The sequence below is a fragment of the Narcine bancroftii genome, chromosome 1 (genome assembly GCF_036971445.1).
Source record: "Narcine bancroftii isolate sNarBan1 chromosome 1, sNarBan1.hap1, whole genome shotgun sequence".
Classification (NCBI taxonomy): Eukaryota; Metazoa; Chordata; class Chondrichthyes; order Torpediniformes; family Narcinidae; genus Narcine; species Narcine bancroftii.
Genome location: NC_091469.1, coordinates 488,834,238 through 488,859,869, shown reverse-complemented (window position 1 = coordinate 488,859,869; position 25,632 = coordinate 488,834,238). Strand labels below are relative to the sequence as shown.

The following is a 25,632-nucleotide window of genomic DNA, read 5'->3' as shown; positions in this document are numbered from 1 at the left end:
ATAATCTCCCAATACCTTGAAACCTTTCACTGGGACTATATTTTTGTAACCATGTCACAATTGACGTCACAGCAGAGGTGCATGAGATTCATCAGATTTCGGAATGGACAATGGAACCACAGACACTATCTCACTTTCACTTCTTTTTGCACTCATTTATTTATTTTTAAATGTAATTTTATTGCAAAACAACAAATTTCATGACATGTTCATGACAAATAATTCTGATTCTAAGGACACTGCCAGAACTGACAAGTTGCAGAAAATTGTGTTCAAAACCTGCTGCTGTAAGAAAGTGGAAACGAATGTGGGAAGGGACATCATCAATGTTCCCTCTAATGTTCAGTAGTCAGTGTGCACAAAAATCTTATGTGGTGCAGTTTTTTTCCTGTGTCTCAAGTACCGGCATGTGCATACTGAATGCTTGTCCAAATGTAAACTTGAGATAGTTTCAAGGTAATATTTTGCACAGCTAATGCTCATGGCGAAACAGACTCTATTGGCATGCTTGAATATAATACTATGAAGTAACAGGTGCAGAGCTTAGAGGGAACAGTGGTTATCATGTGAGGAGAGTTTGGTCTGTACTCGTTAGAATTTAGGAGAATGAGGGGGGAATTCATTGAAACATTTTGAATGTTGAAAGGCATGGACAGAGTAGTTGCAGAAAGGTTGTTTCCCCAAAGTGGGGAGTCTAGGTCAAGAGGGCACAACTTCAGGATTGAAGGGCGTCCACTTAGAAGAGATGTGGAGGAATTTCTTCAGCCAGATGGTGGTAAATCTGTGGAATTTGTTGTCGTAGGTGGTTGTAAAGGCCAGGTCATTACGGCAGAGATGGATAGGTTCTTGATTAGCCAAAGGTTATGGGGAGCCTGCCAGTGGGCTGATATCGCCTCAAACCGTGCATCTTGGCACCTCACAGTTTGGCGGGCAGCAACCTCCTTTGAAGAAGACCGCAGAACCCACCTCACTGACAAAAGGCAAAGGAGGAAAAACCCAACACCCAACCCCAACCAACCAATTTTCCCCTGCAGCCGCTGCAACCGTGTCTGCCTGTCCCGCATCGGACTTGTCAGCCACAAACAAGCCTGCAGCTGACGTGGACTTTTACCCCCTCCATAAATCTTCGTCCGCGAAGCCAAGCCAAAGAAGAAGAAGATGGGGAGAAGGCCAGGCAATGGGACTGTGGGAAAATAGCGGGGCAGACTCGAATAGCGGGGCAGACTCGATGGGCTGAATAACCTAATTCTGCTTCTTTGTCTTATGGTCTTAAATACTCAGAGGCTCAACCGTAATCTTGGGAATTGAAGGTAAGCTAATGTTTCGGGTCAAATATTCTTGGCCAGAACGTCAGAGTTAAAGTCCTGAGGAGATTCAAACCTCTTCCTTTCCATCAAAGGGTTTGATTTAATTAAAAAGTGTGTTAAATGAATTGATTTTGGACTTCAGGAAGGTGAAACCAGGAGAACACAAACCAGTCCTCATCGAGGGGTCAGCAGGGAAGAGGGCAAGCAACTTCAAATTCCTGAGTGTCAACATCTCTGATCTATCCTGGGGCTATCATGTCTATGCAACCATGAAGAAGGCTCTCCAGCGGCTATTCTTCGTTTGGAGTCTGAAGAGATTTAGTATGTCACCAAAAACACTTGCAAGTTTCCACAGGTGTATTGTGGAGAGCATTCTGCCAGTTGTCTCACTGTCTGGTATGGAGATGCCAATCCATAGGAGAGGAACAGGCTCCAGAGGGTTGTAAACTCAGCCAGCACCTTCATGGGCATCAGTCACCATTCTTTTAAAAGGTGATGCCTCAAGAAAGCAGTTTCTATCCTCAAGGAGCCTCACCACCCAGGCGATGCCCTCTTCTCACTGTTACCATCAGGAAGGAGGTATAGGAGTCTGAAGACACGTACTCAACATTGCAAAAACAGCTTTTTCCCTCTGCCATCAGATTTCTGAATAGACAATTAACCATATAACCACTTACAGCACAGGACAGCCCAATTCGGCCCTACTAGTCCATGCCGTAACAAATCTCCACCCTCCTAGTCCCACTGATCAGCACCCAGTCCATACCCCTCCAGTCCTCTCCTATGTAACTATCTAGTCTTTCCTTAAATGTAACCAATGATCCCGCCTCGACCACGTCTGTCGGAAGCTCATTCCACATCCCTACCACCCTTTGCATAAAGAAATTTCCCCTCAGGAGTCACATGATGGAGTAGTGGCCGGTCGGGGAAATCCAGCCCTCTCCGGAAAAGTAAAAAAAAGACAGTGAAAAAGCAAAGCCACAAACACAAAAACCAAAACAAAGTGAAAGTAAAGGTGTGGAGAAAATGGCAGCGAAGAAAGAAAAGTCGAAAGCAACGGGAAGAAGAGAAGAAGAAAAGACAGCGGAAGAAGAAGGTGAAAGCCTTACCTGTCCGAGGAGGCCCGCCGCGGAGAGAGAAGCCCGCTCCCTAAGGTCAGTCGAAGCCCCGAACTCGGGACTACAAAAATGGCTCACAGAGCCAAACAAAAGTGCGCAAACGCGCATGTGCGACACCTCGCGCATGCGCGATGCGCAAGACAAAAATAACACTGACGGGAGGGGGGACCAGCTGAGGAGTCGATCTCCACAGCTGAAATTGACAACCACAACAAAGCAGCAAGAGGAAAACATAGAAAATAACAAGAACAAGAAAGAAGAGAGTAAAAAGAAATCAAAGAAACAACAGATGACCAACCCAGAGGAAGAAGACCAGCATTAAGACACTTCTAATAAAAATAAGACCAAAAATACCCAACAAAATAAAACAAACAAACCAACAAGAAAACCAGAAGAGACAGAGGTAAAGGACACAGATCCTGGAGTGGACTAAGAAAAAGAGGAGGAAGAACACAGAGAAATGGAAGATGAAGGGAAGGGCAAGTACATGGATATTTTTTTTAAAGAATACATGGAATCAGTAAAAGAATGGCAGTCACAAGAATTTAGTGAAATAAAAAGAAGAGTAAAAAGTACGAAGAAAAAGTGAATAGATTAGAGATGATCATGTCAGATATAGGAAAAAGAGTGGACAAGATGGAAGAACGAGAAACAGCCGTAGAAATGGAAAGAGGACTTAAAAAAGAAATTAGAAGAATCTAATAAAAAAGTTAAAGTGACACAAGAGCTGTTAGCTCAGAAGATAGATATAATGGAAAATTATAATAGAAGAAACAATATAAAGATAGTGGGCCTTAAGGAAGATGAAGAACGCAAGATTATGAGAGAATTTATAAAATAATGGATCCCCAGGGTCCTAGGAAGACCAGAATTACAGGAAGAAATGGAAATAGAAAGGGCACATAGAACATTAGCCCCTAAACCACAACCACAACAAAAACCAAGATCCATTCTAGTAAAATTCCTAAGATATACAAGAGAAAATATATTGGAGAAAGCAATGAGGAAAATAAGAGAAGACAAAAAACCACTGGAATACAAAGGTCAAAAATTTTTTTTCTATCCAGCTATAAGTTTTGAACTCCTGAAGAAGAGGAAGGAGTTTAATACAGCAAAAATGATCCTATAGAAAAAAGGATATAAATTTATGTTAAAGTACCCAGCGGTACTTAAAATAGTTATTCCATGGCAGCAAAACAGACTATTCTTGGATCCAGAGGAAGCACGAAAATTTGCAAAACAACTACAAAACAGACAGAGAGATGAAGACATGTAACGAGAACAAAAATGACCACAAACTATATGTATGTGTGTATATGGGTATCTTTGGCTTGGCTTCGCGGACGAAGATTTATGGAGGGGGTAAATGTCTACGTCAGCTGCAGGCTCGTTTGTGGCTGACAAGTCCGATGCGGGACAGGCAGACACGGTTACAGCGGTTGCAGGGGAAAATTGGTTGGTTGGGTTTTTCCTCCTTTGCCTTTTGTCAGTGAGGTGGGCTCTGCGGTCTTCTTCAAAGGAGGTTGCTGCCCGCCAAACTGTGAGGCGCCAAGATGCACGGTTTGAGGCGATATCAGCCCACTGGTGGTGGTCAATGTGGCAGGCACCAAGAGATTTCTTTAGGCAGTCCTTGTACCTCTTCTTTGGTGCACCTATGTCACGGAGGCCAGTGGAGAGCTCGCCATATAACAGGATCTTGGGAAGGCGATGGTCCTCCATTCTGGAGACGTGACCCATCCAGCGCAGCTGGATCTTCAGCAGCGTGGACTCGATGCTGTCGACCTCTGCCATCTCGAGTACTTCAACGTTAGGGGTGTAAGCGTTCCAATGGATGTTGAGGATGGAGCGGAGACAACGCTGGTGGAAGCGTTCTAGGAGCCGTAGGTGGTGCCGGTAGATGACCCATGATTCGGAGCCGAACAGGAGTGTGGGTATGACAACGGCTCTGTATACGCTTATCTTTGTGAGGTTTTTCAGTTGGTTGTTTTTCCAGACTCTTTTGTGTAGTCTTCCAAAGGCACTATTTGCCTTGGCGAGTCTGTTGTCTATCTCATTGTCGATCCTTGCATCTGATGAAATGGTGCAGCCGAGATAGGTAAACTGGTTGACCGTTTTGAGTTCTGTGTGCCCGATGGAGATGTGGGGGAAACTACAGGGGAATCACGTTGCTCTCCATTGCAGGCAAAATCTTCGCTAGGATTCTACTAAATAGAATAATACCTAGTGTCGCCGAGAATATTCTCCCAGAATCACAGTGCGGCTTTCGCGCAAACAGAGGAACTACTGACATGGTCTTTGCCCTCAGACAGCTCCAAGAAAAGTGCAGAGAACAAAACAAAGGACTCTACATCACCTTTGTTGACCTCACCAAAGCCTTCGACACCGTGAGCAGGAAAGGGCTTTGGCAAATACTAGAGCGCATCGGATGCCCCCCAAAGTTCCTCAACAACATATGGGTATATATATATATATATATATATATATATATACACATATATGTATGTGTATGTGTGTATGTATATATAAAAAAAATAGAATATAGGTAAGAACTAAGAAGGGAAAGAAAGGGAAGAAAGGAAATATGGGGGGAATTAAGAGAGTGACCTCTGTTATATATGAAGATTAAAATCTTTTCTGCGGGGGGCTGGGTGGGGAAGAATAACAGTCACTGCGAAATCAGTTGACGCTTGCAAGCGGATTCGCAAATCCAAATGGAGAGGGTAGATGTGGTTGCCCGACAAGGGACAAAGGGCAATTCAGAAAGGGGAGGGACTATTGGGGTTAAAGCAATTTTAGATATGAGAATAGTGGAAATATTTTATGTTTTAGAAATGTTGTCATATAATGTGTTCAAAGAAAGAAAGCAGAAATGGATATGGAGGAAAGGTGATGATGAGGAAACGGAAAGGAAAGATAAACAAAGTATGAAATGGCTATGTTGAACTATATGACTTTAAATATTAATGGAATACATAACCAAATCAAAAGGAAGAAACTGTTAAATTTACTGAAAAAAGAAAAAATTGATATAGCATTCGTACAAGAAACACACTTAACTGAAGTGGAACACAAGAAATTAAAGAGAGATTGGGTAGGACATGTAACAGCAGCATCATATAATTCAAAAGCTAGAGGAGTAGCTATATTAATCAATAAAAATGTACCAATCAAAATAGAAGAGGAAATAATAGATCCAGCAGGGAGATATGTAATGATAAAATGTCAGATATATTCGGAATTTTGGAATCTACTCAATGTATATTCACCTAATGAAGAAGCTCAAAAATTTATGCAAGATATCTTTTTGAAGATAGCAGATACGCAAGGGAACATACTAATAGGAGGGGATTTCAACCTTAATTTGGATTCAAACATGGATAAAACTGCGAAAATAATTAACAGAAAGAACAAAGTAACCAAATTTATAATTAAATCGATGCAAGAAATGCAACTTTTGGATATATGGAGGAAACAACACCCAAAGGAAAAGGAATATTCATATTATTCGGGTAGACATAAAACATACTCAAGAATAGAATTCTACGAACATCTATATCAAACTGAAAACGAAGGGAAAGAAAACAAAATAGATGAATTTTTAACTAAAATTGAACTACTGAAATTACAAACAGAGGAACAAAATAAATTAACAAAACTATTTGAAATAGAAGAACTACAGGAGATAAAAAAAAACTACCGAACAATAAAACACCAGGAGAGGATGGATAGAATTCTATAAAACATTTAAAGATTTATTAATTCCTCCCCTCCTGGAAGTAATCAACCAGATTGATAAAACACAAAGCTTACCAGATTCATGCAAAACAGCAATAATTACAGTAATACCAAAGACAAGGAAAGATCCACTCGCACCAGCATCATTTTGACCAATATCTTTACTTAACATAGATTATAAGATAATAGCTAAACTATTAGCAAAGAGATTAGCCGACTATGTACCAAAAATAGTAAATCTAGCCCAAACTGGATTTATTAAAAAAAGACGAACAAGACAATATCTGTAAATTTATTAACTTAATTCATGCAGTAGAAGGAAATAAAACTCCAACAGTAGCAGTTGCTTTAGACGCAGAGAAGGCCTTTGACAGAGTAGAATGGAATTATTTATTCAAAGGTCTACAAAAATTCAGCTTACCAGAGAAATATATTAATTGGATTAAAGCATTATATAAGGGGCCATTGGCGAAAGTGACAGTAAATGGATATATATCAAAACAATTTAACTTAAGCAGATCAACAAGGCAGGGATGCCCACTATCTCACTTATTGTTCGCGTTAGCCATAGAACCACTAGCAGAACTGATAAGAACAGAAAATAAAATAAAATGGATAAAAATAAAAGAGAAGGAATATAATATCAGTCTATTTGCAGATGACGTTATAATATACTTAGCAGAACCAGAAATATCAATAAAAGAATTACATAGGAAATTGAAGGAATATGGAGAAGTGTCGGGGTACAAGATTAACGCAAATAAAAGTGAAGCAATGCCAATGAATAATGCGGATTTCTCAAAATTTAAGAAAGAATCACCATTCAGATGGCAAACGCAAGCAATGCGATACCTAGGTATACAAATAAATAAAAACCTCGGCCATCTATATAAACTTAATTCTTATCCACTAATGAAAAAATTACAAGACGACTTAGAGCATTGGAAAAACTTACCACGAACACTGATAGGAAGGATAAACTGTATTAAAATGAACATTTTCCCAAGGATACAATACCTATTTCAGACATTACCAATACGCTTAACAGGGAAACTCTTCAAGGAGTTAAAGAAAATAATAACGAAATTCTTATGGAAAGGGGGAAACCGAGGATAGCACTAGATAAATTAACACAATGGTATAAACAAGGAGGTCCATACTGCCAGCTCTTCAGCGCTTGACGTCCTGTTTTGCGGAAACTGCCAAAATGTTTGGCCTGGAAGTCAGCCTGAAGAAAACTGAGATCCTCCATCAGCCAGCTACCCACCATGACTACCAGCCCCCCCACATCTCCATCAGGCACACAAAACTCAAAACGGTCAACCAGTTTACCTATCTCGGCTGCACCATTTCATCAGATGCAAGGATCGACAACGAGATAGACAATAGACCCGCCAAGGCAAATAGCGCCTTTGGAAGACTACACAAAAGAGTCTGGAAAAACAACCAACTGAAAAACCTCACAAAGATAAGCGCATACAGAGCCGTTGTCATACCCACACTCCTGTTCGGCTCCAAATCATGGGTCCTCTACCGGCACCACCTACGGCTCCTAGAACGCTTCCACCAGCGTTGTCTCCGCTCCATCCTCAACATTCATTGGAGCGACTTCATCTCTAACATCGAAGTACTCGAGATGGCAGAGGCTGACAGCATCGAGTCCACGCTGCTGAAGATCCAACTGCGCTGGGTAAGTCACGTCTCCAGAATGGAGGACCATCGCCTTCCCAAGATCGTGTTATATGGCGAGCTCTCCACTGGCCACCGTGACAGAGGTGCACCAAAGAAGAGGTACAAGGACTGCCTAAAGAAATCTCTTGGTGCCTGCCACATTGACCACCGCCAGTGGGCTGATATCGCCTCAAACCGTGCATCTTGGCGCCTCAGTTCGGCGGGCAGCAACCTCCTTTGAAGAAGACCGCAGAGCCCACCTCACTGACAAAAGACAAAGGAGGAAAAACCCAACACCCAACCCCAACCAACCAATTTTCCCCTGCAACCGCTGCAACCGTGTCTGCCTGTCCCACATCGGACTTATCAGCCACAAACGAGCCTGCAGCTGACGTGGACATTTACCCCCTCCATAAATCTTCGTCCACGAAGCCAAGCCAAAGATAAACAAGGAGGCTTACAATTACCAAACTTTAAAAATTATTATAGAGCTGCACAATTAAGATAGCTATCAGATTTTTATCAAACAAGGGAAAAGCCAGATTGAACTAGATTAGAACTAGATAAAATAGGGGAGAAGATACCTGAACATATATTATATAAATGGGATGAAGAATTGGTACAACGTAGGAATTCTCCAGTATTGCATCATCTGCTCAACATTTGGAAGATTCATGTAGAAAGGAATAAAACAAATTACCAACTACCAAAACTAATACTGACACAAAATCAGCTAATCCCTTTTACAATAGATAACCTTTCCTTTAGAGAATGGGAGAAAAAAGGGATCAAAAGAATAGAAAATTGTTTTTCGGGAAATAAATTATTATCCTTTGAACAAATGAAGGATAAATATAATATAACTCACGATACAATGTTGGCATACCACCAACTGAAATCCTACTTGAAGGACAAATTGGGAAACAGTCTGAGGTTACCAGAAGGAAGTAACTTTGAATATGTGATTACAGACACAATGATAATCAAAAGATTTATAACAAATATGTATATTAAACTGCAAGAAAAGGAGAATGAGGAAACAAATGGTAAAACTAAATAAAAATGTGAACAAGATCTAAGCATAAAGATAAAGAATGAAACATGGGAAAAGCTATGCTCCGGAACTATGAGAAATACAATAAACACAAGGTTACGTATGATACAATATAACTGGATACACAGGCTATACATCACACCTCAAAAGTTAAATAAATGGGACCCAACAGTATCTGACAGATGTTTTCACTGTAAAAAGGAAATGGGAACAACAATTCATGCAATTTGGACATGTGAGAAAGTGGAAAAATTTTGGGAAGATCTAAACCAGATATTAAATAAAATCACAAAAAGCAATATACCAAAAAACCCAGAGATCTTCCTCCTAAGTAACATAAAAAACAAAGAATTTGGACTCGATTTGGATGGTGCACAAAAAAGATTTGTTAGGAAAGCCCTAGCTGTAGCAAAAAAATGTATTATGTCAACCTGGAAATTAGAAGATAACTTGAGAATACAACAATGGTATATAGAAATGAATGAATGTATTCCATTAGAAAAAATTACATATAATTTAAGAAATAACATTACAATATTTGAACAAATATGGGAGCCATACATGAAACACAATAGAGAAAACCTACCATGGACATCTACCACCTAAAATGACAGAAGGAGAAGATAATGAAAAGAACTGACTCAGTGGAATTGTTTATTTTTATTGAGTGACAACATTGTTTGACGGGTTTAGTGTATCTTATATTCTGAACTTTAAATAAATGGGAGGGGAGGTGAGGTGAGGGAGGGAGGGAGGGAGGGGAGGAGGGGAGAAAATGACACTGTATATATTTAAGAAAAATGTATGTATCTTTGTCAATATGGTTTATAGTGTGAAAAATAAAAAATTTAAAAAAAAAGAAATTTCCCCTCATGTTCCCCTAATAATTTTCCCCCTTCAATCTTAAACCATGCCCTCAAGTTTGAATCTCCCCCACTCTTAATTGAAAAAGCCTATCCACATTTACTCTCTGTCCCTTTTAAAATCTTAAACACCTCTATCAAGTCCCCTCTTAATCTTCTACGCTCCAGCGAAAAAAGCCCAGTCTGTACAACCTTTCCCTGTAACTCAAACCTTGAAATCCTGTCAACATTCTCGTGAACCTTCTCTGCATTCTCTCTATTTTGTTTATATCTTTTCTATAATTTGGTGACCAAAACTGTACACAGTACTCCAAATTTGGCCTCACCAATGCCTTGTACAATTTCATCATGACCTCCCTACTCTTGAATTCAATACTCCGATTTATGAAGGCCAACATTCCAAATGCCTTCTTCACCACACCATCTACCTGAGTATCAGCTTTGAGGGTACTATTTACCATAACTCCTAAATCCCTTTGTTGCTCTGCACTCCTCAATTGTCTACCATTCAATGTATATGACCTATTTAAATTTGCCTTTCCAAAATGTAGCACCTTACACTTATCTGTATTAAATTCCATCAGCCATTCCTCAGCCCACACCTCCAGCCTTCCTAAATCACCTTTTAATCTACGGTAATCTTCCTCACTGTCCACAACACCACCAATTCTTGTATCATCCGCAAACTTGCTTATCCAATTCTCCACCCCTACTTCCAGATCGTTAATATATATAACAAACAATAGTGGACCCAGGACCGAACCCTGAGGAACTCCACTAGTCACCGGCCTCCAATTGGACAAACAATTTTCTACCACTACTCTCTGACACCTCTCATCCAACCACTGCTGAATCCATTTCACTACCTCCTCATTTAAACCTAATGCCTCCACCTTTTTTCCTAACCTCCTGTGGGGAACTTTGTGAAAAGCTTTACTAAAGTCCAAATAGACAACATCCACAGCTTTCCCTTCATCAACCTTGTTTGTAACCCCCTCGAAAAACTCAATCAGGTTTGTCAAGCATGATCTACCCCTGACAAAACCACGCTGATTACTCCCTATCAATCCCTGTACCTCCAAATATTTGTAAATACCATCCCTCAGAACACTTTCCATCAACTTGCCCACCACGGAGGAGTCACGTGATGGAGTAGTGGCCGGTCAGGGAATTCCAGCCCTCTCCCGAAAAGTTTTAAAAAAACACACAAAGCACAAAGGTACAAGATTAAAATTTATAATAAAGTAAAAATAAAGGTGAGAAGAAAATGGCAGCGAAGAGAGAAAAGTCGAAAACAACGGGAAGAAAAGAGGAAGAAAGAACGTCGGAAGAAGAAGGTGAAGGCCTTACCTGTCCGAAGAGGCCCGCCGCGGAGAGAGAGGCCCGCTCCCGCAGGTCAGTGGAAGTCCCGGGCTCAGGACTACAAAAATGGCTCGCAGAGCCGAGTAAAAGTGCACGATGCGCATGAAAAAAAACCCACTGACGGGAGGGAGGAACAGCTGCGGAGTCGATCTCCACAGCTGAGAGAGACACCTGCAGCACAGCAACAGGTGCAGAACAGAGACAATAACGAGAACAAGAAAGAAGAGGGTAAAAAGAAAACAAGGAAACAACAGATGGTCAACCCAGAGGAAGAAGAAGAACAGAAAGAAGTGGAAGAAGAAGAGAAAGGCAAGACAATGGATGTATCTTTTTTTAAAGAATATATGGAATCAGTGAAAGAATGGCAATTACAAGAATTTAATGAGATAAAAAGAAAAATTAAGAATGCAGAAGAAAAAATGAACAAAATGGAAATGACCATGTCAGAGATAGGAAAAAGAGTGGAAAATATGGAAGAACGAGAAATAATTGTAGAAATGGAAGTAGAGGAATTAAAAGAGAAATTAGAAGAATCTAATAAAAAAGTTAAAGAGGCACATGAACTGTTAGCTCAGAAGATAGATATAATGGATAACTATAATAGAAGAAATAATATAAAGATAGTGGGCCTTAAGGAAGATGAAGAACGCAAGATTATGAGAGAATTTATAAAAGATTGGATCCCCAGGGTCCTAGGAAGACCAGAATTATAGGAAGAAATGGAAATAGAGAGGGCACATAGAACATTAGCCCCGAAACCACAACCGCAGCAAAAACCAAGATCCATTTTAGTAAAATTCTTAAGATATACAACAAGAGAGTGCAAAAGCTTTATGTTCCTGTTAGGTTAAAAGGAGGGGCAAAAGGTTTGAGAGAGCCGTGGTTTTCAAGGAATATTGGAAACTTGGTTCGAAGAAAAAGGGAGGAGTACATTAGATATAAGAAGCATGGAGTTAAGGAGATGTTTGAAAGATACATTGAATGTAAGAGGAATCTTAAGAGAGGAATTAGGAAAGCTAAAAGAAGGTACGAGAAAACTATGGCAAGCAGGGTGAAAACAAATCCAAAAGAGTTCTACAAATATGTTAATGGTAAGAGGAAAGCTAGAGACAAAATTGGTCCCTTAGAAAATCAGAGTGGAAAACTGTGTGTGGAACCTAGAGAAATGGGGGAGATATTGAACAGTTTCTTTTCTTCGGTATTCACTAAGGAGAAGGATATTGGGAGATGTGGGATAAAAAAAGCAAATTGGGTAAATATGGGGAATATAGAGATTACAAAAGGTGTAGTTTTAAGGCTTTTGAAGAATATAAAGGTGGATAAGTCTCCAGGACAAGACGGGATCTTCCCCAGGACATTGAGAGAAGTGAAGGAGGAAATAGCAGAGGCTCTGGCGGTAATTTTTCGAATGTCATTAGATATGGGGATAGTGCCGGAGGATTGGCGCATTGCGCATGTGGTTCCGTTATTTAAAAAGGGTTCAAGGAGGAAGCCTGGCAACTATCGGCCTGTAAGTTTGACATCTGTGGTAGGTAAATTAATGGAGAAAATTCTTAGAGATAGTACTTATAAACATCTGGATAGACAGGGTCTGATCAGGAGTACTCAACATGGATTTGTGGGAGGAAGGTCATGTTTGACCAATCTGATTGAATTTTTTGAAGAGGTGACTAGGAATGTGGATGAGGGTAGCGCAGTGGATGTTGTCTATATGGACTTCAGTAAGGCCTTCGATAAGGTACCACATGGAAGGTTAGTTAGGAAGGTGCAGTCTTTAGGTATAAATTTTGAGATAGTCAAATGGATTGAACATTGGCTGAAAGGGAGAGGCCAGAGAGTGGTAGTGGATAATTGTCTGTCAGGTTGGAGGCCGGTGACCAGTGGTGTGCCTCAAGGATCTGTATTGGGCCCATTGTTGTTCGTTATATACATTAATGATCTAGATGATGGGGTGGTGAATTGGATTAGTAAATATGCAGACGATACTAAGATAGGTGGAATAGTGGATAATGAAGAAGGTTTTCTAGGATTGCAGAGGGATTTGGGCTGCTTAGAAAAGTGGGCTGAAAAATGGCAGATGGAATTTAATGCTGATAAGTGTGAGGTGCTTCATTTTGGTAAGAAGAATCAGAATAGGACATATGTGGTAAATGGGAGAGCATTGAGGAATACAGAAGAGCAGAAAGATTTAGGAGTGACGGTACATCGTTCCCTGAAGGTAGAAACTCACGTGAATAGGGTGGTGAAGAAGGCTTTTAGTATGCTGGCCTTTATCAATCATTGCATGGAATATAGGAGTTGGGAGGTGATGTTGAGATTGTATAAGACGTTGGTGCGGCCTAATTTGGAGTTCTGTGTGCAGTTCTGGTCGCCTAATTATAGGAAGGATATAAACAGAGTGGAGAGAGTGCAGAGAAGGTTTACCAGAATGTTGCCTGGGTTTAAGCATCTGGAGTATGGGGAGAGATTGGACAGATTGGGTCTTTATTCTTTGGAGCGTAGAAGGTTGAGAGGGGATTTGATAGAAGTATTTAAGATTATGAAAGGGATAGACAGAGTGGATGTGGATAGACTATTTCCGTTAAGAGGAGGAAAGATTAAAACAAGAGGACATGAGTTAAGAATTAAGGGGCAGAGGTTTAGAGGTAACATGAGGGGGAACTTCTTTACTCAGAGAGTGGTAGCTGTGTGGAATGATCTTCCGGGAGAAATAGTGGCGGCGGAGTCAATTGTATTATTTAAGAAAAGGTTGGACAGGTATATGGATGAGAGGAAGATGGAGGGTTATGGGCATTGTGCAGGGAGGTGGGATTAGAAAGGGGTGTTTGGTTCGGTGCGGACTAGAAGGGCCTAATGGCCTGTTTCTGTGCTGTAATTATTATTATTATTATTATTATTATTAATTAGAAAATATATTGGAGAAGGCAATGAAGAAAGTAAGAGAGGACAAAAAGTCACTGGAATATAAAGGTCAAAATTTTTTTTTCTATCCAGACATAAGTTTTGATCTTCTGAAGAAGAGGAAGGAGTTCAATACAGCAAAAACGATCTTATGGAAAAAAGGATATAAATTTATGTTAAAGTACCCAGCGGTACTTAAAATAATTATTCCAGGGCAACAAAACAGACTATTCTCGGATCCAGAGGGAGCAAGGAAATTTGCAGAACAATTACAAAACAAGCAGAGAGATGAAGACATGTAATGAGAGTAAAAATGTATCCGTATTTAGAGAAAAATATATAGAGTATAGACAAGAATTAATAAGGGAGGGAAAGGGAATAGAGGGAATAAGGAGGGAATTAAAAGAGCGACCTTTGTTACATATGAAAATTGAAATCTTTTCTGGGGGGGGCTGGGTGGGGAGGAGTTACAGTCACTACAAAATCAGTTGACGTTTGCGAGTGAATTCGCAAATCCAAATGGAGAGGGGAGATGTGGTTGTCCGACAAGGGATAAAGGGCAACTCAGGAGGGGGAGGGGAGAATGGGGTTAAAGAAGTTTTAAATAGGAGAATAAGGAAAATGTTTGATGTTTTAGAAATGTTGTCTTATAAAGTGTTCAAAACAAGAAAGCAGAAATGGATAAGAAGGAAAGGTGATGATGGAGAAACGGAAAGGGAAGATAAACAAAGTATGAAATGGCTACGCTGAACTATATGACTATAAATATTAACGGAATACATAACCAAATTAAAAGGAAGAAACTGCTAAACTTACTGAAAAAAGAAAAAATTGATATAGCATTTGTGCAAGAAACACATTTAACTGAATTGGAGCACAAGAAATTAAAGAGAGATTGGGTAGGACACGTAACAGCAGCGTCGTATAATTCAAAAGCAAGAGGAGTAGCTATATTAATTAGTAAAAATGTGCCAATTAAAATAGAAGAGGAAATAATAGATCCAGCAGGGAGATATGTAATGATAAAATGTCAGATATATTCAGAGTTTTGGAATCTACTCAATCTATATTCACCTAACGAAGAAGATCAAAAGTTTATGCAAGATATTTTTTTGAAGATAGCAGATACGCAAGGGAACATATTAATAGGAAGGGATTTCAACCTGAATTTGGATTCAAATATGGACAAAACTGGGAAAAAAATTAACAGAAAGAACAAAGTAACCAAATTTATAATTAAATCGATGCAAGAAATGCAACTTTTGGATATATGGAGGAAACAACACCCAAATGAAAAGGAATATTCATATTACTCGGGTAGACATAAAACATACTCAAGAATAGACCTATTTTTGTTATCAGCTCGTATGCAAGATAGAGTAAGAAAAACAGAATATAAAGCTAGAATATTATCGGACCATTCACCCTTAATATTGACAATAAAGTTAGAGGACATCCCTCCAAGAATGTATAGATGGAGATTAAACTCCATGCTACTCAAAGGCAGGATTTTAGAGAATTCATTGAAAGACAAATTAAAATGTATTTTGAAATCAATACGGAATCAGTGAAGGATAAGTTTATACTATGGGATGCAATGAAAGCGTTCATTTGAGGGCAAATAATAAGTTATGTAACCAAGATGAAGAAGGACTATAATCAGGAAACAGAGCAGTTGGAAAGGGAAATAGTAAATATAGAAAAAGAATTAGCAATGAAGGAAGATACAACTAAAAGAAGAGAATTGGCAGATAAAAAAATAAAATATGAAACACTACAAACATATAAGGTGGAGAAGAACATAATGAAGACAAAACAGAAATATTATGAACTAGGTGAAAAAACGCACAAAATCCTAGCATGGCAGCTTAAGACAGAACAAGCTAAGAAAATGGTATTGGCATCAAGGAAAAAAGACAAACAAATCACATATAATCCAACAGAGATCAAGGAAAACTTTAGAGAATTCTATGAACAATTATACCAAATTGAAAACGAAGGGAAAGAAGGGAAAATAGATGAATTTTTAACTAAAATTGAACTACCAAAATTACAAATAGAGGAACAAAATAAATTAACAGAACCATTTGAAATAGTAGAAATACAAGAGATAATAAAAAAATTACCAAATAATAAAACACCAGGAGAGGATGGATTCCCAAAAGAATTCTTTCAAACATTTAAAGATTTATTAATTCCGCCCCTCCTGGAAGTAATTAACCAGATTGATAAAACACAAAGCTTACCAGATTCATGTAAAATAGCAATAATTACACGAATACTAAAGCAAGGGAAAGATCCACTCGCACCAGCGTCATATAGACCAATATCATTACTTAACACAGATTATAAGATAATAGCTAAAATATTAGCAAACAGATTAGCAGAGTATGTACCGAAAATGGTAAATCTAGACCAAACTGGATTTATTAAAAAAAGACGCACAACAGACAATATTTGTAAATTTATTAACTTAATTCATGCAGTAGAAGGGAGTAAAGCGCCAACAGTAGCAGTTGCTTTAGACGCAGAGAAGGCCTTTGACAGAGTAGAATGAAATTATTTATTCAAAGTATTTTAAAAATTCAGTTTACCAGAGAAGTATATTAATTGGATTAAAGCATTATATAAAGGGCAATTGGCGAAAGTGACAGTAAATGGATATATATCAAAGCAATTTAACTTAAGCAGGTCAACACGGCAGGGATGCCCACTATCACCCTTTTTGTTCGCGTTAGCTATAGAACCACTAGCAGAATTGATAAGAACAGAAAATAATATAAAAGGGATAAAAATAAAAGACAAGGAATATAAAATCAGTTTATTTGCGGATGATGTTATAGTATACTTAACAGAACCAGAACTATCAATAAAAGAATGATATAAGAAATTGAAGGAATATGGAGAAGTGTCGGGTTACAAGATTAACGTTAATAAAAGTGAAGCAATGCCAATGAATAATGCGGATTTCTCAAAACTTAAGAAGGAATCACCATTCAGATGGCAAATGCAAGCAATAAGATACCTAGGTATACAAATAAATAAAAATCTCGGCCATTTATATAAACTCAATTATTATCCACTAATGAAAAAATTACAGGATGATTTAGAGCATTGGAAAGATTTACCATTAACTCTAATAGGAAGGATAAACTGTATTAAAATGAACATTTTCCCAAGGATATTATACCTATTTCAGGTATTGCCAATACACTTGACAGAGAAATTCTTCAAGGAGTTAAAGAAAATAATAAGGAAATTTTTATGGAAAGGGGGGAAACCGAGGATAGCACTAGATAAATTAACAGAATGGTATAAACAAGGAGGCTTACAACTGCCAAACTTTAAAAATTATTATAGGTCCGCACAATTAAGATACCTATCAGATTTTTATCAAACAAGGGAAAAGCCAGATTGGACTAGATTAGAATTAGATAAAATAGGGGGAAAATACCTGAACACATATTATATAAATGGGATGAAAAATTGGTACAACATAGAACTTCTCCAGTATTACATCATCTACTCAATATTTGGAAAAAGATTCGTGTAGAAAGAAATAAAACAAATTATCAATTACCTAAACTAATAATGATGCAAAATAAGTTACTCCCTTTTACAACAGATAACCCTTCTTTTAGAGAATGGGAGAAAAAAGGGATCAAAAGAATAGAAAATTGTTTTTCAGGAAATAGATTATTATCCTTTGAACAAATGAAGGATAAATATAATATAACTCAAGATACAGTGTTGGCATATTACCAACTGAGATCCTACTTGAAGGACAAATTAGGAAGCAGTCTGAGGTTACCAGAGGGAAGTAACTTTGAATATGTGATTACAGATACAATGATAATCAAAAGATTTATAACAAATATGTATATTAAACTACAAGAAAAGGAGAATGAGGAAACAAATGGTAAAACTAAACAAAAATGGGAACAAGATTTAAATATAAAGATAAAAAAGGAAACATGGGAGAAGTTATGTTCTGGAACGATGAGAAACACAATAAATACGAGGTTACGTATGATACAATATAACTGGATACACAGGGTATACATTACACCTCAAAAGTTAAATAAATGGGACCCAACAGTATCTGACAGATGTTTTTGATGTAAAAAAGAAATGGGAACAACAATTCATGCAATCTGGACATGTGAGAAAGTAGAAAAATTTTGGGAAGATCTAAACGAAATATTAAATAAAATTACAGAAAACAATATACCAAAAAATCCAGAGATCTTCCTCCTAAGTAACATAAAAAACAAAGAATTTGGAATTGATTTGGATGGTGCACACAAAAGATTTGTTAAGATAGCTCTAGCTGTAGCAAAAAAATGTATTATGTCAACCTGGAAATCGGAAGATAATTTGAAAATACAACAATGGTATATAGAAATGAATAAATGTATTCCATTAGAAAAAATAACATATAGTTTAAGAAATAATATTGAAATATTTGAACAAATATGGGAGCCTTACATGAAACACAATAGAGAAAACCTACCAGGGACATTCACTACCTAAATTAACGAAAGGAGAAGGAAATGAAAAGAATTTACTCAGTGGATTTTCTTGTTTATTTTTATTGAATGACAACATTGTTTGACTGGTTTAATGTATCCTAGATTTTGTACTTTAAATGGACGGGGGAGGGGGAGGTAGGGAGGGTGGGGAGGTAGGGAGGGTGGGATGGGAGGAGGGGGGGGAGAAAATGGCACTGTATATATTTGAAAAGGAAAAAGTATGTATCATGGTCAATGTGGTTTATGGTGTGAAAAATAATTTTTTTTTTAAAAAACTTGCCCACCACAGACATCAGACTCACAGGCCTATAATTCCCAGGTTTATATTTAATCCCTTTCTTAAACAGCAGAACCACATGCGCCACCCTCCAATCCTTTGGTACCATCCCCGTGGCCAGTGACATCCTAAATATCTCTGTTAATGGCCCCACTATCTGTCCACTAGCCTTCCTGAGTGTCCTTGGGAATATTTTGTCTGGTCCCGGAGATTTATCCACCTTTATCTTTTTCAACACAGCCATCACTACCTCCTCGGTTATCCTTATATGCTTCATTACCTCCTCACTATTTTTCTTTACCTCAACTGGTTCAATATTTTTTCCCTAGTGAATAACGAGGCAAAGAAATCATTCAAAATTTCCCCCATTTCCTCTGACTTCTCACTCAGCCTACCCTCACTATCTACAAGGAGTCCAATTTTATCCCTCACTAATCTTTTACTTTTAATGTACTTATACAAACCCTTTGGATTTATTTTTACTCTGTCTGCCAAAGCCTCTTCGTGCCTTTTTTTGGCCTTTCTAATTTCTTTCTTAAGATTCCTTCTACACTCCTTGTAGTCCTCCTTCAAATTGTCAGCTCCCTGCTCTTTATACCTCTTGTACACCTCCCTTTTTCTCCTAACCAAATTTCCAATATTCCTCGAAAACCAAGCCTCCCTATGACCTCCAGCCTTTCCTTTGATCCACACTGGGACATAACTACTCTGTACCCTCAAAATTTCTTTTTTGAATATCCTCCATTTCTCATTTACACCCTCACCTGAAAATATCCTGTCCCACTCAATACTCCCCAAATCCCTTCTTATTCCTTCGAAATTTGCTCTTCTCCAATCCAGAACCTCAACTTTAGGCCCCTCCTTGCTCTTCCCTAAAACTACCTTAAAACTAACAGAATTATGATCACTAGACCCAATTGGATCTCCATCATTAATGTCTGATACCTGACCTAGCTCGTTCCCTAACAGGAGATCCAGTATTACACTGTCCCGAGTCGGTTCTTCTACTAAAATTGATTCAGAAAACAATCTTGAACACATTTAACGAACTCTAGCCCATCCAGCCCTCTAACTGTATGGGTATTCCAATCAATGTGAGGTAAGTTAAAATCTCCCATGATCCTTATGATTCTCACACATATACGTTATCTCTCTACACATTTGTTCCTCTAGTTTTCTTGACCCATTTGGTGGTCTATAATACACCCCTATTAGCACCCTCAAGCCTCCTTCACCCCTCAATTCCACCCAAACAGCCTCACTGGATGATCCCTCCAGACCATCTTGCCACCTCAAGGCAGTAATGTCCTCCTTAACAAGCAGAGCAACTCCTCTGCCTTTTTTACCCCCTGATCTATCACATCTAAAACAAATGTATCCTGGAATGTTAAGATGCCAGTCCTGCCCCTCCTGTAGCCAGGTCTCACTAATTGCCACAATATCGTGACCCCAAGTATCTGTCCATGCTCTAAGCTCATCTACCTTGTTCACTATGCTTCTTGCATTAAAATATATGCATTTCAGAGAATGACCCTCACATATATTCTCTTTTCTACCTTTTACCCTATTCTCCATCCTATCTTTGTTATCATTTTTATTCTTATCTAGGTGGCCATACTCCCTTGCACTGCTCTCACACTCTGTTCCCCAACCCCCTGCCAAACTAGTTTAAATCTTCCCCCACAGCTCTAGCAAATCTGCTTGCCAGCACATTGGTCCCCCTCCAGTTCAAGTGGAGTCCGTCCCTCTTGTACAGGTCCGACCTCCCCCAGAAGAGATCCCAAAGATCCAGAAATCTTATCCCTTGCCCCCTGCACCATCTCTTTAGCCACGCATTCATCCTCCACATCCTCCTATTTCTACCCTCACTAGCGCGTGGCACGGGCAGCAATCCAGAGATTACTACCTTGGAGGTCCTGTTTTTTAACTTTGTACCTAATTCTACATAATCCTGTTTCAGGACCTCATCCCCACTTCTAGCTAAGTCATTGGTCCCCACATGGACCACGACTTCTGGCTGTTCTCCTTCCCCTTGCAGAATGCTATGTACTCGATCAGAGATATCCCTGACCCTGGCACCAGGGAGGCAACAGACCAACCTGGATCCCCGATCTCGTCCCACAAACCTTCTATCTGTCCCTCTGACTAACGAGTCCCCAACTACAATTATCCTGTTCTTATCCCTCCTTCCCTTCTGAACCTCAGGGGCAGCCCCCGTGCCAGAGACCTAACACCAACGACTCGTCCCTAATAGGCTGTTCCCCCCAGCAGTATCCAATGCAGAATACATATTGCTGAGCGGCACTTCCACAGGGGTACTCTGCACTGGCACTCTCCCTCACAGTCACCCAATTCCCTGACTCCTGCCTTCTAGGGGTGACTGTCTCCCTGTAACTCCTCTCTATCACTGCCTCTGCTTCCCTTATGATCCTCAGTTCATCCAACTGCAGCTCAAGCTCCTTAACATGGTCACTCATTATATACAATTGGATGCACCTTTGGACATTAACTCACTTTTTTTCTCTTTTACGCACTTGATAATTATTTTTTAAATCTTGTACTTACGGGATTGTAATTTATAGTAATTTTGCATCTTGTAATGCAGAATACTATTTGAATGGGGAGAAAATTCAATCCTCGGAGGTGGAGAGAGACCCGGGCATCCTCATGCAGAGTAATGTAAAAGTTAATGTCCAGGTGGGATTGGTAGTGAGTGAGGCGAATTCTATGCTAGCATTCATTTCAAGAGGAATAATGTATAAGGGTAGAGAGGTGTTAATGAGACTCTATGGGGCAATGGTGAGACCCCATTGAGAGTACTGTGTACAGTTTTGGGCCCCCTATCTTAGAAAGGATGTGATGCTGTTGGAGAGGGTGCAGAGGAGATTTACTAGGATGATTCCTGGAATACAGGGGCTGGCGTATGGGGAGTGTTTGGCAGCTCTTGGGTTGTATTCATTGGAGTATAGGAGAATGAGAGGGGGGGCATCTCATAGAGACATTTTGAATATTGAAAGGTTTTGACAGAGTGAATGTAGATAAGATGTATCCTTTGATGGGTGAATCGAGGACAAGGGGTCATAGTCTTAAAATTAGAAGTTATCCTATTAGAACAGAGAGAAGAAAGAACTTCTTTAGTCAGAAGGTCATGGATCTGTGGAACTCACAGCCGCACGAAGCAGGGGAGGCCAGATCATTGGGAGTATTTAAACAGGAAATGGACAAGTATCTCCTTAGTAAGGGTATCAAGGGATATGAGGAAAAGGCTGGAAACTGGAACTAGGTGTGAGCATAATTCAGCTTAGTGTGGAGTCACGGAACAGACTCGATGGGCCTAGAGGCCTACTTCTGTTCCTTTATCTTGTGATCTTGAATCCTGCTGCCACAAAACAACAAATTTCATGCCGTGAATAAACCTGATTCCAATTAATGATGGGCCTTGACAACATATCAGAATCAGAATTTATTGTCATGAACATGTGTCATAAAACTTCTTGTTCAAGCACAGGTCCAAAAATTGCTAGAGATTACATTTTAATAAATAAATGGAATTGTGCAAAAGAGAAAAAAAAATGAGGCCATGTTCTGTGGCGGAGGAGTTCATCGTCAGGCTCCTGTACCTCCTTCTTAATAGTAGCACTGAGAAGAGGGCATGCATCGGCTGGGTGGTGAGGGTCCTCAACACAGGAGTCAGCAAGTCAGGTTGAATTTTATTCCATTGCAACACAGCCAGGATATGTAAGGCATTGGAGCAGAAGTAGGCTATTCAGCCCATCGAGTTTGATACATTCCTCTCCAGGCTTACCTTGCTGGTCTGCTCCCAGTGCACCTTGGGAACAACGATAAATTTGAAGTGTCTGAGGTCTCGTGCGCAGCGCTCTGCGTTTCGACCTTCATTCTCAAAGTCCAGTTCCTGAGCTAAAGTCCCCTTCAGGTCCTGTGAACACAACATCACAGACTCTGTAAATCATTGCCTCACTTGGGACTTACTCCGATTGGCCACCTTTCAATTAATTTAAGGTCACTGGCCACTTTCTTTCCACCAATCAGTTGTTTAATTCGTCCAGCCAAAAATCCAAATTCTCAGAGTTGAATTCCAGATTATTAACACAAAACATACAGTGAAAGTTACAAATAGCCAGGAGTGGAGCTGACAAGGTAAATGCTCCTCATTGTTTACCAAGCTAACTCAAGTTTCTGACCTCATGGATTCAGCACAGAAAGAGATCCTCTGCCAAACGCAAAGCAATCGGTCTCCTGGACTGATCACACTCGCTCATATTTGGCCCATGTCTCTCTGAATGTTTCCTATCCATTTCTAAATTACTTTTAAACATAGTTGCACCCAATTCTACCACTTCCCCTGGCAGCTTGTTCTACTCTGCATGAAAAACCTGCCCCTCAGGTCCATTTTAAATCTTTCACCTTACCTTAAATATATGCTCTCCAGCTGTAGACACCTCAATCCTGGCGAATAAACCATGATTATTTACTTTATCTGTGCACCTCAATTTTAACTGAAGTCTACAAACAAAAACACAAAGTAAATGCTGGAGAAAGTCAGCCCGTCTTTCAGTGTTCACTGGAGATCAAGATATATTTCTGATGTTTTGGGCCTGAGCCCTTCTCCAAAGTAGAAGCAAAAAGCAGGCAGGCATCTCATATTTGCTTTGTGTACGGCCGAGGGTCTGTTTCTCTGTTGTCTGCTGGAGACTGGTTTATGGGAACCAGGTATCAGAGCCAGGATTCGAGACGTTGCTGAGAGCAAGTAGGTCCCCGAGGGGCTTCAGGCATAGAAGGCTTCCTGATTGTGTTGGGAGGTTTGGATCTGGAGCTTGCGTTGCCGGTGAATTGAACAGGAGCCCGCGGGAGTGATGGAGGCAAATCCACGGACACTCAGTGATTCCGAAAGAACTCTTTTGCTTCTCTTTCTCTGCCTTATTTAATAATGCATTTGTGTAATATTGCATGTTCTGGACTATAAAATTGACAGTAGAGTAGGAAGACCAGACCTATGCACAATACTCTGAATGCTGTCTCATCAGCACTGATCTTGTATAACTCGAATGCAAATGCTGAACACAAATCCTCTTGCAATTCAGGCCAACTTTTCCCAGATGCGCGCTGAGGAATGATTGGTGCAGAAGAATTCTCTGAACATCAACACTTTCTCACATTATAACAATAAACCATCTTTCTTTTTTTTTTACTCCAGTGGACTCCATTGAGGACATCTATAAGAGAGCAGTGTCCATCCTCAAGGATCCCCATCACCCAGGCCATGCTTTACACTGCTCCCATCAGGAAGGTGAAGATGAATACCCAGAACAGCTTCTTCCCCTTCACCATCAGATTCCTGAATGGACAATGAACCATAGACACAACCTCACTTTCTCTTATTTTCTTGCACTATTTATTTATTTATTTTTAAAATGGTTATATGTGCCGAAAAATGACTTCCTGATATATTCAAAACAATAAATTCTGATTCTGATGCAAGATTTTTTACACATTATATTTTGTCTGTTAGGTCCATGCCCACTCGTTTATCCTATGTCCCCTTCAAGCACCTAGCTTTGCATCATCAGCTAAAATGGAATTTTACACTTCTCTCCAAGACATTGATGGCAATTGTGAGCATCTGCAGCCCAGCCAGTGAACCCCGCAGTAGCCACTGAGCACAGCTCCTCAACCCTCCTCCCTATCAGTATATTACTCTCCAACATCTTACTCTTCGGTAATCTGTTGCAGGGTCAAAGTTTAAGCAGGTGCTCAGCCCAACATGTCCATGCCAACCATTTACCCAAGTTTCAAAGTTCATATTTATTGTCAAAGTTCACACAAGGCGCCACGTACAACCCTGAATTCTTTTGGGGACCAGAGAGAAATTCTACTTATCGGTGGTGCAAAATCCGTACTCAAGGTACCTACAAAAGAGAGAAATGTACACAAAGAAAGAAGCTTAAACAAACTGACTGTGCAAATACAGAAAATGACCAGAAACTGATCAGGGAGAGTCAACATGGCCTTGTGCGTGGTAAGTCGTGTAGAAGTTCTCCAAGGTTCTCGATGTCATGCAAACCTCCACCCATTTTGCCCTGCACCCTTAACAGCAAGTTAGAAAGAGAAACAAAAGAAAGTTCCCCCCATTCCCCTGAGACATTGAGTGTTCGTGGATTTGCCTCCAGGCCTCCTGCCACCTCTTCAGCCACATAGACCAGTCCAAACCACTGGCAACCCGAGCTCCAGATCCAAACCTCCGACACAATCAGGAAGCCTTCAGCGCCCAAGGCCCCTTCGGGGGCCCTTTGTGCCCCTTGCACCCTCTCAAATCCCAGCTTCAATACCTGGTTCCCATGAGCCAGTCTCCAGCAGCCTACAGCCCGTGCAGGTGCCCAACCACAAGTCACCTGCGACCTATGAGGGCTCCATTGCCATGGTCACCTTCCTGCAGGGTGGTGGTTTTTGGGGGGGTGGAGGGGGTTGCTCCTTGTTTCTGGTGCCCAGTGTCTGTCTGCTGCTCTCTGGAGTCTGCAATCCCACTTGGCTGCTTACCGAGCACAAGTCCCATCATCTTGGGCACAGACCTCTGCGGTGGCAGGATTTTACTTATAAACATGGACGATTTAATGCTTGCATTGAGCCACTGGCATCAGGGCCCTGGTGATTGAACACTTTGGAGCAGTGCTGTCTTCTAGCTCTCCATTCTCCTGGGTCTGCACCAGTTCTGCCATTACAATAGCTCCATTACTGCCACTTTTTTTTCCAACCCACACTGAAGTACACTAAATAAAAGTGCAGGGTGAAGTGTA

At 40.0% G+C, this 25,632-nt stretch overlaps 1 protein-coding gene across 8 annotated transcripts in view; it reads right to left on the bottom strand.

Annotated features, from left to right (window-relative positions):
• The window catches only part of adck5 (aarF domain containing kinase 5), a 123,915-nt gene that overhangs the window by 25,391 nt on the left and 72,892 nt on the right, over positions 1–25,632 (bottom strand). For 7 of the 8 annotated variants that reach the window (XM_069915093.1, XM_069915097.1, XM_069915096.1 and 4 more), the window contains one exon: positions 22,626–22,757. The exons of the other annotated variant lie outside the window; for it this stretch is intronic. In XM_069915093.1, the coding sequence (XP_069771194.1) occupies positions 22,626–22,757 (132 nt within the window). The remainder of the gene's footprint in view (positions 1–22,625; positions 22,758–25,632) is intronic. 8 annotated transcript variants of the gene reach the window in all.